The sequence below is a fragment of the Ictalurus punctatus genome, chromosome 6, assembly GCF_001660625.3.
Source record: "Ictalurus punctatus breed USDA103 chromosome 6, Coco_2.0, whole genome shotgun sequence".
NCBI classification, from domain to species: domain Eukaryota; kingdom Metazoa; phylum Chordata; class Actinopteri; order Siluriformes; family Ictaluridae; genus Ictalurus; species Ictalurus punctatus.
The window spans coordinates 7238525-7256968 of NC_030421.2; the positions used below are offsets into that span (position 1 = coordinate 7238525).

Here is an 18444-nt window from a genome sequence, read left to right on the forward strand (position 1 = left end):
GGGCAACAATGTTCTTTTTGTTGAGCAGTGGCTTTGTCCTTGCGACCCTGCCACGCACAACATTGGTGTTCTCCTGATGGTGGGCTCATGAACAGTAACATTAGCCAATGTGAGAGAGGCCTTTCACTGCTTAGAAGTTACCCTGGGTTCCTTTGTGACCTTGTTGGAGTATTACATGGCTTGCTCTTGGAGTGATCTTTGTTGGTCTCCACTCCTGGGGAGAGTAACAATGGTCTTAATTTTCCTCCATTTGAACACAATCTGTCTGACTGTGGATTGGTGGAGTCCAAACTCTTTAGCGATGTTTCTTTTTTTTAACGTTTTCCAGCCTGATGAGCATCAACAACTCTTTTTCTGAGGTCCTCACAAATCTCCTTTGTCTGTGCCATGATACCATTCCACAAACATGTTGTAAAGATCAGGCTCTGATAGATCCCTGTTCTTTAAATAAAACGGGGTGCTCACTCACACCTGATTGTCATCCCAGTGATATAAAAAAACAAAAAAAAACAAAACCTGAATCTAATTTCACCTTCAAATTAACTGCTAATTTTAGAGGTCCACATACTTTTGCCACTCACATATATGTTATATTGGATCATTTACCTCAATAAATAAATGTCCAAGTATAATACAGTGGCAAGAAAAAGTATGTGAACTGTTCAATTTTCTTAACAAGACTCCAATTAGGTTTTTTAGGTCATTAACTCAAGGGTTCACATACTTTTTCCACAAGCACTATGAGTTTTTTTTTTTTTTTTTTTTTTTGGTTGTTCTCAATAAAGACATGAGGGATCAGAATTTTTTTGTGTTATTATTTTAGACACATTATATTTGTCAATACCCTTGACTTAGATGAAGATCAGATCACATTTTATGACAAATTTATTCAGAAAACCAAGAAATTCCAAAAGGTTCACATACTTTTTCTTGCCACCGTATTTTGTTTCATTTGTTTAAATTAATTTTCTTTGTCCACTTTTAGGACTTTGTGAAAATCTGATGATGTTTTAGGTCATATTTATGCAGATATATAGAAAATTCACAAACTTTCAAGCACAACTGTACCCTCTATACATACTAAACATTTTATGTCACAGTATGTCATTACTACTACTACTACTACTACTACTACTACTACTACTAATGCTGCTCCTACTTATTATACTACTACTACTAATACTAATAATAATAATAATAATAATAATAATAATAAGTAGAAGAAGAAGAACATATTTGATAACATAGTTTACCTTTGACTTCTTTCACACAGGTAGGTTCTTCCACTCTTGGCACTGTGAAATACAAAAATAAATAAATAAATAAATAAATAAATTTAAAAGGCTGGAAAGTACAGTTCTGTAAAAATGAACAGCTTAATGCCGTGAACAGTTTAATGCATTGCTATTTTTCTGAAAAAATGCATTAAACTGTATATACATTTTATATTCAAAAAATAATGGACAACATCTCCCTTGAAGAACATCCTTGAAGGATATCCAGCACAATCATATCTCTACAGATTTTTGGAGAGATATCACATTTTACCTATATGGAATAAGAGTAAGAGTAGAATTTTCTATAGTAGTGTAGCCAGAAAGAATGATAAGAAGCAAAGCATGCAAATGCCAACCTGTCTTCACCCTGAGTTGGGTGCTGCACTCATTGTCTCCTGCAGCATTGATAATTTTGCATGTATAAGTGCCTCCTTGCCTGGGACCAATATTCATTAAATTTAAGCAGCACAAGGGTCCATCATGCTTCAGTGAGTACGACCGTGAATCTTCAACCATCAACTGGTTGTGTAGCCAAATCACATATGGAGAGGGGATTCCTTTGATTACACAATAAAGAGATACATTGTCTTGCTGCTTTGCAATGATTTCTGGTGGTAGTTTCATAAGAAACTCTGGCTGAATCGATTCATATATAACATGATCCACCAAGGGTATCACATCAGGGTAGTAATGTTGGCTTATCTGCCAGTTCGCTCTCAGGGAGGAGGTATTTAGCGGCCCAATATCCTGGAAGTACTCCTGTTTTTCTTTTTCAGATGTCTTTGTACTGGACTCATTTTCACTTTTAGAAGATTTACTGAGAGAGTCAGAAGGGATGGGGGTTTCTGCTTTGGGAATTGCTTCTTCAGCTGAGTGAGAATAAAGTTATGGAAATTTATTAGGGATTATTTATCAGTAAGAGGAAATTTTAGAATTGATTAAAAAAAAAAATGTTAGTTTGATGGCAGAATATTGTTAGGCCAAGCTTGTCAAAGATTAGACTATTCACAGGATTATACAAGATATTACACTGTCAATGATAATGCAAGTTTAAATTAAACACCAGCTTTAAGCAGAATATGATGAAATGGACATCAAAGGTAAAATAAAACTTATAAGCACCTTCTACTGTGAGCCGTGCAGATGTTCGATTCTCGCCATTTTCATTTTTAACAGTACAGCGGTAATTTCCCTCGTCTGTGAGTTGCACATTGAATATGATAAGAGACAAGACCCCTCCTTGATCCATACACTGCACTCTCTCTGTATTTGTCAGTGCCCTTCCATTATGGTCCCATACAATTTCAATAAGAGGCTCCCCAGTGAAAGAGCAGTCGAATTGAGCCATGTCTCCCAGGCTGACTATGAGATCATTCATTTTCAAAGTTAAAGCAGGTTTGCTGGAATAGTCTTCCACTGATGACATGTGTTGCTGGACCTTGAAGCTTTTCATAGAGGTTGTGCATGTTTCCACAGTGGACACCGTTTCAAAAGTTTGAACAGTGGAAGAAGAATGGGTCTCAGTCAAGGTGTGAGAAGTGATCCCCTCCATAAGAGATACTTCACTGCTTGACACACTTTGCTTACTTATGGTTTTCACATTGTGATCTAAGCAATAAAAAAATAAGATCAAACAATTACGTCAGTCTTATAATTTTATATTCTTGATTCTGAAGAGGTCATTACAACAGTGTGCGGTTGGTAGAGTCCAAAAGATGATGTGTTGCAGTCTGTGTACTTAGTGTTTTTTTTTTCATCTGGAGGGTCAAATCCAGCACAGTGTGGTGACTTTCCTGCCCACCAATTCAAATAATTACTTAACCACTACACTTGCATAAGAGCAAGTAAATAACTTTAGGCTACATTCCCATTACAGGTTTAAAGTGGCACTAATCTGATGCTTTGCTTAAATAAGACAGATCTGAGCTGTTAAAATCAGATTTGAGCCACTTTCATATATGATCCCAGATAGGATACATATCTGATATGTGGCCATGCAATTGCATTGCAGCAGAAGTAAGAGCAAAACCTGTTGCTGGTCTTTCACTGGTAGTCATTGATACTAAGCCACTACTGTGAGACACACATCTACTGTCCTGCAACACTCACATTAATTAAATAAATAAAGAATGTGGTGGTATCCAAGACTAGCCAGGTCTCATTTTCTCTACTGGAGTTGAAGATGTTGATAAAGCAGTGCATTTATGGTAGTAAGAGTTATAAGATTTGGCATAAGACAGTTTCCGGGTGTCAGCAAGACATTCAGTGTGGGATGATAAAATTGCTGTGTGACATTACTGTGAGCCATTGTGCAACTTCTGTGATACACACGTGTCTTCAACAGTGCACATCAAACTTCACTGCACATGCGCATACTACCAGTCAGCATCCAATGTTACCAGTGTTTAAAAAAATAAAAATAAAAGAATTGAAGAGCAATTGCGACTGTAGTCAGCAGAGGGATGGTGAAATACTTGCTCCAGGCAAAACTGTAAGGACCCTACTGAAATCATGAAGTGAAATGGTAGAGCAGGGCCCACAAACATACTTGGTTACAAGGCCAAAGAAAAGAGCTTTAAAGCTAAGATCAACGAGGCAAAAGATGTAGTGACCATGGTTGCTCAACATGCCTCTTCTATGAATGTTATTGTTTTTGAAAATGTGCACATGCAGGTTTGTTCATAGGAGAGATCTTTTCACTCTGATAACAATTATGGTTCACTTACAAACACAATAGTGAACCATCAAAGCAGGAAGAATAGATTTGTGCAAAAAGCAACAAAGCTTGTAATGCGAATGTACTCAAAGTGTGTTGTACCCTAGTCCTCCAGATTTGGGCTGGCACATCTAAAAGGGTTTTGTTCAAACAATCTGATAATCTGATTGAGCATGCAACATACTTACTTATTCCATAAGGTGAATAAGAAATCAAAAATATAGATGCAATTACAATAGTTACCTAAATAATGCAAGGTATATTACATGTTTTTGCGTGTAAAAATGACAAACTGACCATTGACTCTCAGAACTGCTGAACAAGAAACCATCCCTGAGGAATTGCGAGCAACACAGGAATATGGCCCCTCGTTCTCAGCATAGACTCTGACAATCTCCAGCTGGCAGCTGTCATCATAGTGGGACATTCTGAGGTTGTCTGATGGCTTAATCTCCTTATCTTTGCAGTACCAAGTGACATTCAGATCTACAAAAAGACAGAGACAATTTGGAACGGATCAGCAATCAATTTACCCTATTGGTCAAGTAGAAGTTTTGAAGTAAGACTAAAATAAACATTAGCATAAAAATGTGATGCTTTTTTTTTTTTTTTTACAAAGATAATGGATAGTAATATGTTAATATATAAGAAGAGTTGGAATGCTTCATTAACTTATTTGTGCTAAATTAGAAGCAACAATTTGGCTTAGTGGAAGAGGCATTGGGTTACTGAGCTACTGCTGCCACTGTTGCACCCTTAGCAACAATACAAGGCTTGACATATTGTATGGAACATATGACATTTTTTATCTAATACTTAGAGTATATAAAAATTTAAATAAAAATTCAGTACTTCTGGCATATTTTGTATCTTGCATAGTGTAACTTGATGATGACGCGGTTATTACTGTTTCAGACAAATGCCTTACCCTCTCCAGAGACATGGCACTGGAATCTTGCAGACTCTCCCTCTTCAACAGATACATCATGTATAGGAGATATTATCACAGGTGGAGATGGTGGAACTCCAACATCTGGAGAAACCACTTCAGAAACTGATTAAGGAGAAATACAGGTGTTAGCAAACTTGTATAGCTCTGAGCCAACGCTATCGTTTTATCAATTGACATATAAAAATGACTTTCATATTTTTTCCCCTCAAGCATACCTTCTACATTGAGTACAGCTGAGCTGGTGGCCTGTCCAAAGCCATTTCTGGCTTCACAAGTGTACTGAGCTGCATCCTCTGGGAAGACTTCAATGAGAAGCAGAGTGTGTTCATTTCCTTCTCTCTGGAACTTACACTTAAATCCAGAAGATAGTGCCTGAGAGTTCTTATACCAGGAGACCTGGGGCTGAGGGATACCAGTCACTTCCACAGAGAAGCGTGCAGGTTTGCCAGCCTCCACAGACAAAGGCTCCATATGTCTGATAATCTGAGGAGGCTCAGGAACTGAATTGTATTTAAAAAGGTAATTAAGACAACTAGGAAGAGATAATGCTATCTAAACACAACTCATTATGATTTTTATAATAATGCAAAGTCTTTCAATTGACTATATTAAACTAATGTGCAGCAAAGAACTGCATATTTCACCATTGACAAGCACACGATATGGAATTAAACAGCTTTAGTAATTACTTTATAACATTTGAATAAGTATAATTGGCAAAACGAAAGCAAAGATTTAGGATGCTATGTATGACTAAACCATAATTGGATGAGCTGGTGGTAAAACACTCACTGTTGACATGTAGATTCACTGTGCTCCTGTTCTTCCCAGCAATAAAAGTGTATTCCCCAGCATCACTCTGGTAAGTTTCAGCAATCGTCAAGCGATGAATCATTCTGATAGCCACATAGTTGAAACGCTTCTCTTGAGAGAATTGGATCTCAACACCATTTCTCAGCCAGCGACCTTCGATTTCATCCTCACTGACTTCAAACTCTAAAGTGGCTCTTTGCTTCTCAACCACCTATATTGTGAAGAAAAAGTTATCAAATGGGCATGCAAGTTTTCATCCGTTGGCTATTACATTAGGTGTAAGTAATAATAATGTGAGACTTACCGTTATTTCCTTCTCAGCCGGCTCAGAGATGTGAACATCCTTGCCCTCTACTATGAGGTGAGCCGTGGATATGCTTGACCCAGCAACCACAGAGTATTCGCCAGCATCAGACATGCGAATGCTCTGGATCATCAAATGCTGATGGTATTTGTCTGTTGTAGCTTTAAACCTAAATATTTCAAATTGTACCATTGAAAGCAACATTTATTATATAACTGTATCATATGTTACCTAATGGGTGTATGGTATTATGGAAAATAAAATACATTTCAGTTACAATACCTGTCAGATAATTCAAGTTCCTGTCCATCTTTTATCCATGTGACTTGAACATTGGGCTCAGAGAGCTCACATTCAAAGACGGCCTTTTTCTTCTCAGTGACTTTGATATCTTTTATGTGTTTCATAAACTCAATGACACGAGCTAAGAAGCATAAAAACTGCATCATCATGCGGAAAAAAAGGACGGTAACCAAAATTGGCTATGCCAATGATAATTTTAGAACTTACCCTCAACGAACAGCTTTGCAGATGTCTGAGAAGATCCTGCCGCAAACGTGTACTCTGCACTATCCCCAAAGTGCACATTGCGGATGGTGAGAGAGTGAGTAAACTGTCTCGAACGAGTCTGGCATCTGTCAGTGGATCTAATCTCTACACCATTTTTCAGCCATTTGTGGGTGATGCCCTCATAATTAACAGCCACTTCAAATGTAATGGTGTCCTTTTCTTGAGCGCTTAGGTCTTTAAGGATGGAGGTGATCTGAATGGCTGAAAGATTTAAAAAAAGATGCAGGTATGTTATATGTTATATTCGCATCATAAAGCAACAAACACGCATACAGAAAACTGTAAACTGACTTACGGCTAACAGTCAGGGTGGCTGAGACACCATCGTTTCCACATACAAATGTGTACACTGCAGCATCATCTGTGCTAGCGTTCATGATCTTCAGTTGGTGAAGCTTGCCCTGCACCACTATTCCGAACTTCTCACTCATTTCAATCTCAACTCCATTTTTCAGCCAGGTGGACGGGACATTATAATGCGAAACTTCACATTCAAATGTGGCCACCTGAGTCTCTGGAATCTCAACATTCTTCAAGGGCTTTGTGACCCTCAAAGCTAAATAAATGGTAAAATGGACATTGTTATGCAACTTGTATACTAATACCTGGGGATGCCTATTTTACAGAATGTAAAACGTTTACGTACATTCAACATGTAGGTGTGCACTGCACTGCAAATGTCCAATGACAGCAATGTATTCTCCTGCCATGCTTTCTTCCACACCTTGAATAACCAGCTTGTGGGCTTTTCTTTCTGAGAGTATCTTAATATTAGAGCTTGGCTTGAGTTCTTGGTTCTTGAACATCCACTTAACTGGAATGTCATCATGTGATAGACTCAGCTCAAATGAAGCAGTGCCACCCATCAGTGATTTTATATCCTTAGGCTTCATCACAACTTTGATAGCTACAAGAGAGATTAAAAATTAAACGAACAGTCAATGGACACATTTCTATGAAAGCATCAATGGACGAATACTTACTCTCAACATTGAGTCTTGAATTAGCAGAGAGCTTTCCGAGTTTAAATCCATAAACAGCTTCATCCTGGGTGCTACAATTTTTAATTTTCAAGGCGTGAACCATTCCGTTTACTGTGATTTCATATTTATCACTTGGTAGGATTTCGACTCCGTTCTTGATCCACTGGGATCCTTTCACATCCAAATGAGTGAGCTCAAGGCTGAACACGGCCTCTTGTGTCTCAACGACAGTTTGGTTCTTCATGGTCTTTTTGATCTTAACAGCTATAAAATGGCAGTTAATTATTAATAACCAGAAGACAAACACAAACTAATTCAACCAGAATAAACTATATAGTAACACTTGCATGTACCTTCAACCTTCAGGTTGGCAGAAGTCTTAGAATTTGCAACTTGGTATGTATACTCTCCAATATCCTGTGGTCTGGTGATATCAATGACAAGGCTTCTTACAGTACCGTTCTGTTCACTCCTGACATTGTAACTGAAGTCAACAGGTTGTCCATTCTTAAGCCATTTTCCCTCGGCAGATGTGCTGGCAACTTCACACTCTAACACAGCTGTCTGGGACTCTGCTACTGTCAAATCACAAAGTGGCCTGCTTATGGCACCACCTAGAGGGGGAAAAAACACCAAGAAATCATATTATTTTTACCACTAAAATTACTGTATGTGAATATAATGTAAACAGTTGCAACATAGCTAAAGCCATAGCTCACAAATGGCCTTTAATACCAAATATTAAAAGAATATTTGTATACCTGAAACAATAAGCTTTGCACTAGATGTCTTCTCGCCAGCAGCAAAGACGTACTCTCCCTCCTCATCCTTCATGGCATAAAGGACAGTGAGACTATAGTGGATACCTTTGCTCTCAATTTTGTACTTGGGACCAGCCTTTAGAGGTTGATTCTTAAATGTCCAGAGAGCATCAATTCCAGAATGAGACACTTCAACCTCAAATGTGACATTCTGAGTCTCTGTACAAACACAGTCCTCCATGTGCTTTACAATGCTGACCTCTGAAAACCACAAGAATATGATGTGATTTTATTATTCATTTATTTATAGATGGCATAACATTATTATTATTATAATTTTTTACATCTATGCAGAACATACTTTGAACTGTCAGTTTGCATGTCGAATCAACACGACCAACAACGATCTTATATTGTCCTTCATCAGAAGCATAGGTCCTGTTCAACACTAGACGTTGTTTTGAACCTTTTGCGACCATTTGTACTCTGTCGTTGGGTATTACCAGTTTGTCGTTATGATACCATTTTACTGAGCTCACATCAGCTGCGGTAATCTTGGCCTCAAAAACAGACTTTGTACCCTCTACTGAAGAAAAGTCCTTTAATGGTGTCAAAAAGTCAATAGCTGTAAAGAAATAAAGATTATATTTATACACTCAAATATTCCCATATTACATGAAACAATTATGTAGAACCACCAGGAACTGCTTGTGTAATTTACCTTGAACAGTAAGCTTTCCTGTTGTGGAAATGTCTTGGTTGGGGACAATGAAGGAGTACATTCCAGTATCATCTTTATTAGCATCTTCAATTAGAAGCTTATAGTTTAGTTTGTCAACTACAATATGAACTCTGTCTGTGGCAGAGATGGCCTGACCATTCTTCATCCAAGTTCCCTCCACATTTTCCTGAGAGAATCGTACTTCCAGCTGGGCAATATCCCCCTCACATATTGTCAAGTCAGACAGGCCTTGCATCAGTGTAACTGGACGCACTAAAGTGAATGGAAAATTTGACTGTTATGAAAAATACAGAGACTGAAACCCTTTTTTTTTAAAAAAATTGAAATATAGTTATTAATCTCTTGGTCCCCTTTCAAGAATACTCACATTTCATCTTCAGGGACGCACTTGTCTTCAGATCACCCACTTTAAAAGTGTATTTGCCTTGGTCCTCTTTTGTCACATCTTTAACAGATAGGCCATGTCGGCCACGACGAGAGGACACAACATATTTAAGGCTAGGAGTTATCTCTTTGTTTTCAAAGTACCAAGTGCCGTCAGCATCTTCACGGGACACTTCACACTCAAACTCCCCTGCATATGACTCTGGTACTTCTGTATTCTCAAGGTTCTTCACAATATCAAGTGGTGCACCTATGTGACAATTAAAATAAATCAGCATTACAACAATATAGAAAACTACCAATTTAATGGCCCAAAACATTAGATGTGAAGGAAATGGGGTTTACTATGCTGAAATGCGATTGCATATATAACTTTATATAGTTAATTTCTGATTAATACCATTACCTTCAACATAAAGTCTTGCAGTTGTTCTTATGTGGTCATCATCGGTGATTACACAGCTGTATTCTGCTTCATCACTCATGTTGATGGTAAGTACAGACATGAAATGCACCTTTCTGTCAGAGTGCATCCTGTACTTGTCTCCAGAGAAAATCTCTGCATTGTTCTTCAGCCATTTGACCTTCACAAAAGGCTCATTGGTCTCACATTCAAAGGTCACCATGGTGTCCTTTTCTTTGGCACTTTGATCTTCTAGTATTTGAGTAAATGATACAACTTGTTTTGCTGAAATAAATAAAAGAGGCAATCATGTAGGGGATAACATAGAAATAAAAATAAATAAATTTAAAAAGTGGAGGAAATATTCCAAATATTTCAGGCATTCTAGATTTACTACTAAACAATTACCATGAATCAGTAAGAATGCATGGCTTGAGGTCTCTCCTGCAATGTTCATGGCTTTGACCATGATACTAGCAGAATCTTCAGTGGACACATCTCTAATGACCAGTTCACAGACATGGTCTTCAGGCCAGTACCAATAAATTCGGTCTGATTTTTCCAGCAAAACTCCATTCTTGAACCACTGACATTCTGGATCTGGTTTACCAATAACTCTGCAGTGGAAGTGGACTTCATCGCCTTGGGCAACTGTCTGACTCTGAATACGTTCCAGAATTTTTGGAGCTTCCATACTGGGTGAAAGTACTATTTTATCTGGTTTGATTTTGGGAATGGTGAGTTTATGCTCCTCTTCTTCCCTTTTCTTTTCAGCCTCAGCTAGTTCTTTGGTATGATGAAGGAGTTCATCTTTTCTCTTCCTGAGCATATCTTCATAGGACTCATCTCTCTTACGGGACTTTAGTTCAACTGCAGTAATTGCTTCATAGTAGCCTTCCTGGGTCCTGCGTTTAAATTTGCTTCTCAGCTCTTCAGATTCCTCTGTTAATTTCTCGTGGATTACCCTCTCTGCTTTTCTCAGCTTCACCACCTCTTTTGACTCTTGGGAGGTGTCTGAGGACTTCTCAGGTTTAATAACTTCAAAGGACACTCTGCCGTGCTCTTGAACAGTTGTAGGAGGCTTAATTTCTGGGGCCCGACGCAGAACTGCTCGGAAATCCTCCCGCTGTTGAATCTCAAACTTCACAACATGTTCGACTGCACCTTCAGGGTTTTCTGCCAATACCTTGACATCTCCTGAATCATAAGACTTGCAGTCCACAATCTCAAGGTAGTGAATGCCATCATACAGTAGCCTGAATCTTTTGCTCTTGCGAATAAGCTGTCCATTCATATACCAGTTGACTTTTGGGGTTGGGTATCCAGTTACTCTGCAACGGAATTTAGCAGTTTCCCCCTCCAGTACTCTAATGGGCTCTGGAAGCAAGACAATCTCAGGCTTAGTTTTCTCTGTTGTTTCATCACCAGTAACTCCAGTAGGACCTCCCTCATGAGCAATGCGCTCAATTTCATCTATTCTGAGCCCCCTCCTACCCTCAGGCAACTGACTTTCCTCAACAAGGCTCTTCTCATCTTTCACAATCAGTGTGGCTGAGGTCTGGTCAACACCAAATTTGTTGGTAGCTCTGCATGTGACAACACCACTGTCTCTGGCATAAGCAGCTTCATAGTCAAGACTGCAGTAACCAAACTCATTGACCATACGTAGTCTGTTAGCAGCTTCCAGGGGCTTGCCATCATGCAGCCACTCAACAATCATTGTGGGATCACCAATAGGGGTGAGTCTGCAGTCAAAATGTACAGGACCAAACTGCTTTAGTCTAACAGATGTCAGTTTCTTTTTGAACTGAGGCTTCTGCTGCTTCTCCTTGTCGTAAAGGTCACCCTCCTCCCATTGTTCCTGACCATAGCGGAGATGCAGTGGCTCTAGCTCTGGTGCAGCAATTTCCTTAGCTTTGTAAGTTCCCTTAGGAATAATGAGTCTTCTTTCTGGCTGAGGTCCCACTGCCTCCACTTCAACATTGACTTTGCAGCGAGTGGTATCTCGGCCAGCTTTGTTAATAGCTGTAGCTGTATACCATGCAGTATCAGAGCCAGAACTCTGGGAGATCTTGAAAGAAGCCTCCCCCTTGCCGCCCTCAATTCTAGAAACAAGCACAATTTAAAATGTTTAGATTGATAATGGTCAAAGCAATGGTCATAACCAAGGAGTACTTTGCCATATATTTCTTTATTGTTTGTGGTACTATGTATTGCTACAGAAAATACTCACCTGATAGTTGGATGCTTTTGTGGGCTGATGATATCACTGTTCTTCAGCCAAACAATGTCAGGAAGGGGAGAGCCGATTGCTTTAACAGCCAATTCAACCAAGCTGCCTTCTTTAACACTAATGTTTTTCAGCTTCTCAACAAACTGGGGTCTCACCAAGTTTTCTTTAGCTAAAAAAAATTATACAAAGAAATTAATGGTGTATTTTAATATTTTCAAAGGTTTGAAAAGGTAGACACATTTCTAAAGGTAGACACATTAAAAAGAACAGACCTTCTACAGTGAGAGTCATGGAAACCGAGGTTTTCCCAGCTCTGTTTTGAGCAACAACTGTCCATTCTCCAGAGTCATGAGGCATAGCAGGAACCACAATCAATGACTGAGTTCCATCTTCCTTCACCACAATCTTGTGGGTGTAGTCATTCACCACTTGTTGTCCTGATTAAAAGAAAAACACATTTAGCTCTCTATTCAAAATACAAATTTAGAGTGTCAAGTGTGTCTAACTCAGTTCAGCAACTTTAGGGTCTTTATACAACATACCATTGTGGAACCAGTAAGTTTCAGGCATGGGCCTTCCTACAACTTTCAGATCAAATCTTGCAGTTTGTCCCTCAGAGCACTTAAAAGAAGATGGCTTTGTGACAAATACAGGCTTATAAAGCCTTTCAAGTTGGGCTTCATCAGTCTCATCCAGTCTGCGAGCAGGTGAGCGTCCAGGAGAACGACTGCTAGAGCGTGGCGATTTGGATCTGAATTGTATCAAAACCAGAATTCCTCATTGAGAATGAAATGACATGCATAAGTCTATATCCGTCTATATACTATGTATTTGGGATTTTTGCATTTATTTTTTTTCTAGTTTTGTATCTATTCCAGTTACAATTTTGGAATTTTAATATTATTTAAAAACATTTTTTTTTTTTTGCTTTAAAACAACTGTTTTTTGCACAACAGCAGCATTTTATAGTCACCCAATGGACCATACCTGATTCTCTGAGCTGTTTCAGGTTGACGGTACCGTGGCTGTACAACTGTATCAGCTAATTCCACATGCAGCTTGCCAGAGCTGACAGCATTACCCTTCATGTTGCTAATCAGAGCAGTGTAGATTCCCTCATCCTCTGGCAGAACCACAGGTAGACGTAGACTGGCTCTGCCATCTTTAAGAACCTCGATTTGATAATGGTCTCCATGTCTTATGCGTTTGCCATCTTTATACCACGCAATCTGCAAATTAGAATATATGCTTAGTATATAAATAAGATTTGTTTTTTTAATTAGGAGATGCATATATTTTCAGATAGTGGCAGTGGAGTTTCTTACCTTAGGAAGTGGCGTTCCTGTCATTTTAAAGTGCAATGTAGCACTCATTCCTTCCCTGAGCTTGTAATTTTTCACTGGAGTGCTAAAAACTGGGGATACACACTCATGCTCAGAAATGGTCATGTCCATCTGCTCCCCATCTTCAGCCAACAATTTTTGGTAAGTCATTTTAAGAAGATGACACTCAATCTCATACATGAACCTCTGCTCAACAGAAGATATTTGGAACTCCTGTGAAATGACAGCATCATTAGATCTGGATATAATAATCAAGAAAATTGAAATGGGATGGCTCTTTGTAAAACATTGTACAAACCTGCTCAGAGGTGAAGGACTGCATCATTTGAGTTTGCTTAGCCATCTTCCTCTGAATGATTAATTGCTGTTTTTCAAGTTCATTTCTAAATACAGGTGGAACATCTCCGACTTTGGGCTCCAGTCTCACTGCTGTTGTCACTTCAGTCTTAGATGCAACTTCATGTTCTTTTATGTATGCTTCATATGCCTCTGTAAAAGGCATTGTAAAAATAATGATATATATAATAATATAATATTCAAGATTATTTATTTGTGTGTGTGTGTGTGTGTGTGTGTGTGTGGCAGCATAATGGTCAGTATGACCAACCTTCATTAAGCAGTATAGCTGATGCAGATGCCTCTCCAAGCTTGTTTCTGGCAAACACTGTGTATTCTCCAGCATCATCAGAAAATGCCATGGAAATCTCCAATTTGCATTGACCTGTTTCTTTATTGTAAACAACTCTATATCTGACAGATCAAACGAATAAATTAAATGTTAATATGCATTCTTCAAATACTCCATGTTACTGCCATTTTCATACCAAGATCATTGCTTTTAAAAATACCTGTATCCAGTAGTGAGTGGAATGCCACTCTTTTTCCAGTAGATGTGAGGTTTGGGACTGCCTCCAATCTGGCATTCAAAAATAACACTACCACCTTCCACCAGTTTCTGCACTGCGGGCTTCGTCACAAAGAACGGAGCCTTAGCTGCTCCAGTGTCCACAGATTCAGATACAGCACTGACTTCTGACCTGGTCTCTTGTCTGGCTCCAGCTGCAATCCTGGGAAGATGTTTTGATAATGAATTAGAATGCATTACATGTTTTTTGTACATCAGCATGGGTGGACACCACTAGCTCAACAACCAGTGAAAGAAACACTCTAATTCCAATTGAGTTTTGCACAAGAAAACTCTTCATTTGATATCTTTGTTCAAACTCAATACGTCTAAGTTGGTTCATGTAATTTTTGACCTTGATGCCATAGCACATGTTACAATTTACCAAATCCCATCACTGATCAAAGCAAGGATGTGGTCTGAAATGTGGTCTGTGGTAGGAACTGTTTTTACTAGGCATACTATTTAGCTCAAATGGGCAGGTGAGCATTTTATATTAAATGCAGTGAAGAAGACTGTAACCTGTAAACTTTACAAAGCAGAGCTCGTGTAGCACGGTATCATGAGTGATGCACAAGCACAAACCTATGTTGATATCCAAAATGCTGCACTGTCTGCAAGGGGTTGGGGAAACTGGTGCGAGTTGCTTAAAAGATTGAGTTTAATACCAGTTTACCGTCAGTACAGTATATACTGTATTTGCACACATGCAGTGTAAATTCTGTCGTTTATTATAGCAGAAGTGATGTATTACTAACGAAGCCGTGTTGCTCCTCAGTCGCAGTGTAGACGTGGTTATACACAGTGGGAGCGCAAGTAAGATCTTTAATGTGTAATTAAAACAGTATGATCAAAGTAAACACAAGTAAAATAATATGTCTAAAGCCACAGTCACAGAAACCACAACTTGCAGTGAAACTGAGATTTTATTATTAATTTAGGGCTGTAGTTTAATTATCGGCACTCTTTTGTGCATCCATTAAAATAAGGCATAAATACTTATACACAATATAAGCATATATAATATAAACATGTATAATTGGACAAACAGTCGTTTGTCCAATTTAATCGAAAAACATTTGGACGATTAATCGATTATGAAAATAATTGCAACCCTAGTTGTTAGTTGCAGCCCTACTCAGCTCATAGCAAAAAAGTTAGTCAAAGACTTTCTGCCTTTTTATTAAGAATGCAAACATGATGCTTCATCACTAGAGACATGGATAATGGATGGAGACATAAGACATGTCACCAATAATTGTACTTTTGATTTAGATTACATTTGGCTTGCCTGGTAGACTAACTAATGAATTTTTTATTTGTCCATCACTGATAAAGCACAAAACAGTTAAAAGAATTAAACATCACAAGAGCAACTTAGACAAGGACATGGCACACTCACTGTCTTTCTTGCATAGACACTTCAACATGTTCAGAAATAGCTGTCAGATCCTCCCGACTCTCAATTTCCTCAGAGACTGTGAAAAAAAATTATTAAAATAAATAAATAAATCTATTTTCACAAAAACTGTGAATACATGTACCTACATGTGCATGATGCATGTATTCGGTACACTGTAACCCCATAAGCATGTTATTCTTACCTTGCACAAGCAGGTAGCAGGAGGTGCTGATAGTTCCAGCCTCATTTGTTGCAGTGCAAGTGAAATGTCCACTATCCTCGGCAAAAGCCTCACGGATCACTAAACGTGCATATCCTTGCTCATATGTGATCTGGAAGTCAATGGAGCTCTCAATCCTGTAGTCCTCTCTGAACCACATAATGCCCGGTGTGGGGTGGCCTGAGATCTGGCACTCCAGAGTCACAGACTCTCCCTCAATAACAGTCAGGTTCTTCAAGCCCTGAATAACAGGAATGGGATTTTAGTTTTAAAACACTGTAGAAAGTCAACCTGTTGAAAAATTCATTGAAATTAAATACTTACAGCCATAACTGTTGGTGGCATCACTTGCACTTGTGTATGTGAAGGGATCATTGCAGCTTCCACAGCCTGTAAAATATTTAGTGCAATCAGAGACTCTCTTTTAGCCCATGATACAGATTATGGAATGACAAAAAAGGAAGCAACAAAGTATTATTTATCACAATTTAATGAAAACAAAGGAAAAGTGCTATTGAAACATGCAGATGTGGAGCATAATGGAGCTGTGAGGCAAGAGTGATCACTTGATTACTCAAATGAAGATTTGCTGACACCCACGTCCACACGATGAATGCAAATGATGTGTCTACACCCCTCTGAAACTGGGTGTCACAAATTGACTAATATCTGCACATAGCATACCTAAGCGAGGACTGTGGAATTATTCTCCTTTTCATTAGCTTGCACATTGAAAGCTGAACACACTTGATGCTTTGAGCAGAAACAGTAGAGAATATTGTTTTATAGAATATCCCAATAGCAGATTGCCACTATGAATTAAAGTGATAAAATGCATTTGCCTAATACTGGTTCTTAATATGATGTCTGTGCAGCCTTAGGGGTCTGTGATTATCAATGTTTTTTATAATTAATTTTGAGGTTTTATAGTTATTTGGCTGTTTGACTGGTCATTTAAATTAAATAGGTTTAATCTAAACCTCAATAACTCAAAAACAGTAAGCTTTAAATAATGTCAACTTGAGCAACTCTAATGTGTATATAATAGTATATAATAATAAATACAAATAAAACAATAATAAGGATAATAAAGGAATAAAATAAATAGACGAAATATTATTGTACACATTTGAATAGTTTACTGAACGGGTCCATGGAACTTATTTCACAGCTAAATGGGTCCTTGAATGCAAAAGGTTTGAGAAGTTCTGGTCTAAAACACACTAATAATATACTATTTAATAACTATATAACAGCCACAGGAGATTTTCGGCTGTATAGTTTTGGAAAAATCATGATAAATCAGGATTTTCTACATGAATTACAAATCTTTAGTTATTTTGCAAAAAAGTACATTTTCAAATATTGGTGCAATGCTGTCCGAAGTACAAATGTTTGCTGATATGATTAAAAAAAAAAAAAAAAAATTGAGAAAAAACATAATAACCAATCCATGCTTAATGTCAAAGCAAAGTGACAATATGTAAAAATACAGGGAGCCAACAAGGTGAAAGCAGTGTATGACTATGATGCACTTTGGGCAAAATTTCCAAGTGTAACAGTGAGAGCAAGGTGCTTGTACCACACATTAGCTCTCTACCTCCTCCAGACTAGCCCAAGTTTCATACATAGGGCTGGTGTCCTGTGCCGTTTGTCCTGCTAGAGCACCATTGGGATAACTGTGATCATTTTCATTAACAACCTCTTCTTCTGGAATCATTAAGGCCGGATTGTCCTCAACATCTAATATCATCTATATTTTCCAAACATTTGTATTGTATTAAAATGACTCAACTTCTAATATGAATTAAATTATATAAACTGAACACAAAGCAGTTTACCTCCACGTCATCCTCAGTTAGAGTAGAATTAACAGTGGTCAACTCTTTGAAAATATTGGCCATACTTTCAACACTGCTTCCAGTATCATCCCATTGTTCAATATTCAGTATCAGGTGTACCAGTAACAGAGTCTGCAAATTCACTCTCACTGCTAGCTTCATCAGCAACAATGTCATTATATTCACAGATGTTTTCAACACTGTTGTCCCTAAAGTAATTTTTTGCAGAATCATACATACATACATACATCATACATACATACAATACATATACATACATACATATATATATATATATATATACATATATATATATATATATATATATATATATATATATATATATATATATATATATATATATATATATACACACACATATATATATATATATATATATATATGGGGGGGACAAAATTTAATAGAACCATTAAGATTCAGTTCAATTTAGTTTTATGTGTATAGCACTTAACAATAACCAATTTCATAAAGCAGCTTTAGAGAAATCCAGATGTAGATTTAGATCCTTAATGAACAAGCCAGAGGCGACAATGGAAAGAAAAACCCTCCTGAGGCGACATGATAAAGAAACCAGG

The 18444-nt window shown here is 37.9% G+C and overlaps 1 protein-coding gene across 2 annotated transcripts in view; it reads right to left on the bottom strand.

Moving 5' to 3' along the window:
* ttn.1 (titin, tandem duplicate 1) overlaps positions 1 to 18444 on the bottom strand; it is a 148558-nt gene that overhangs the window by 123698 nt on the left and 6416 nt on the right. For both annotated transcript variants that reach the window (XM_053680801.1, XM_053680800.1), the window contains exons 8-38: positions 16332 to 16397; positions 15990 to 16248; positions 15788 to 15863; positions 14330 to 14548; positions 14089 to 14231; positions 13780 to 13970; positions 13464 to 13694; positions 13126 to 13367; positions 12681 to 12889; positions 12411 to 12575; positions 12139 to 12307; positions 10314 to 12010; positions 9909 to 10190; positions 9486 to 9752; positions 9098 to 9370; positions 8738 to 9001; positions 8377 to 8637; positions 7969 to 8229; positions 7616 to 7879; positions 7279 to 7539; positions 6928 to 7188; positions 6573 to 6833; positions 6345 to 6486; positions 6063 to 6231; positions 5738 to 5969; positions 5161 to 5445; positions 4922 to 5047; positions 4291 to 4479; positions 2400 to 2885; positions 1634 to 2146; positions 1254 to 1295 (exon numbers count right to left, since the gene is read on the bottom strand). In XM_053680801.1, coding sequence (XP_053536776.1) covers positions 1254 to 1295; positions 1634 to 2146; positions 2400 to 2885; positions 4291 to 4479; positions 4922 to 5047; positions 5161 to 5445; positions 5738 to 5969; positions 6063 to 6231; positions 6345 to 6486; positions 6573 to 6833; positions 6928 to 7188; positions 7279 to 7539; positions 7616 to 7879; positions 7969 to 8229; positions 8377 to 8637; positions 8738 to 9001; positions 9098 to 9370; positions 9486 to 9752; positions 9909 to 10190; positions 10314 to 12010; positions 12139 to 12307; positions 12411 to 12575; positions 12681 to 12889; positions 13126 to 13367; positions 13464 to 13694; positions 13780 to 13970; positions 14089 to 14231; positions 14330 to 14548; positions 15788 to 15863; positions 15990 to 16248; positions 16332 to 16397 — 8506 coding nt within the window. The remainder of the gene's footprint in view (positions 1 to 1253; positions 1296 to 1633; positions 2147 to 2399; positions 2886 to 4290; positions 4480 to 4921; positions 5048 to 5160; positions 5446 to 5737; positions 5970 to 6062; positions 6232 to 6344; positions 6487 to 6572; positions 6834 to 6927; positions 7189 to 7278; positions 7540 to 7615; positions 7880 to 7968; positions 8230 to 8376; positions 8638 to 8737; positions 9002 to 9097; positions 9371 to 9485; positions 9753 to 9908; positions 10191 to 10313; positions 12011 to 12138; positions 12308 to 12410; positions 12576 to 12680; positions 12890 to 13125; positions 13368 to 13463; positions 13695 to 13779; positions 13971 to 14088; positions 14232 to 14329; positions 14549 to 15787; positions 15864 to 15989; positions 16249 to 16331; positions 16398 to 18444) is intronic.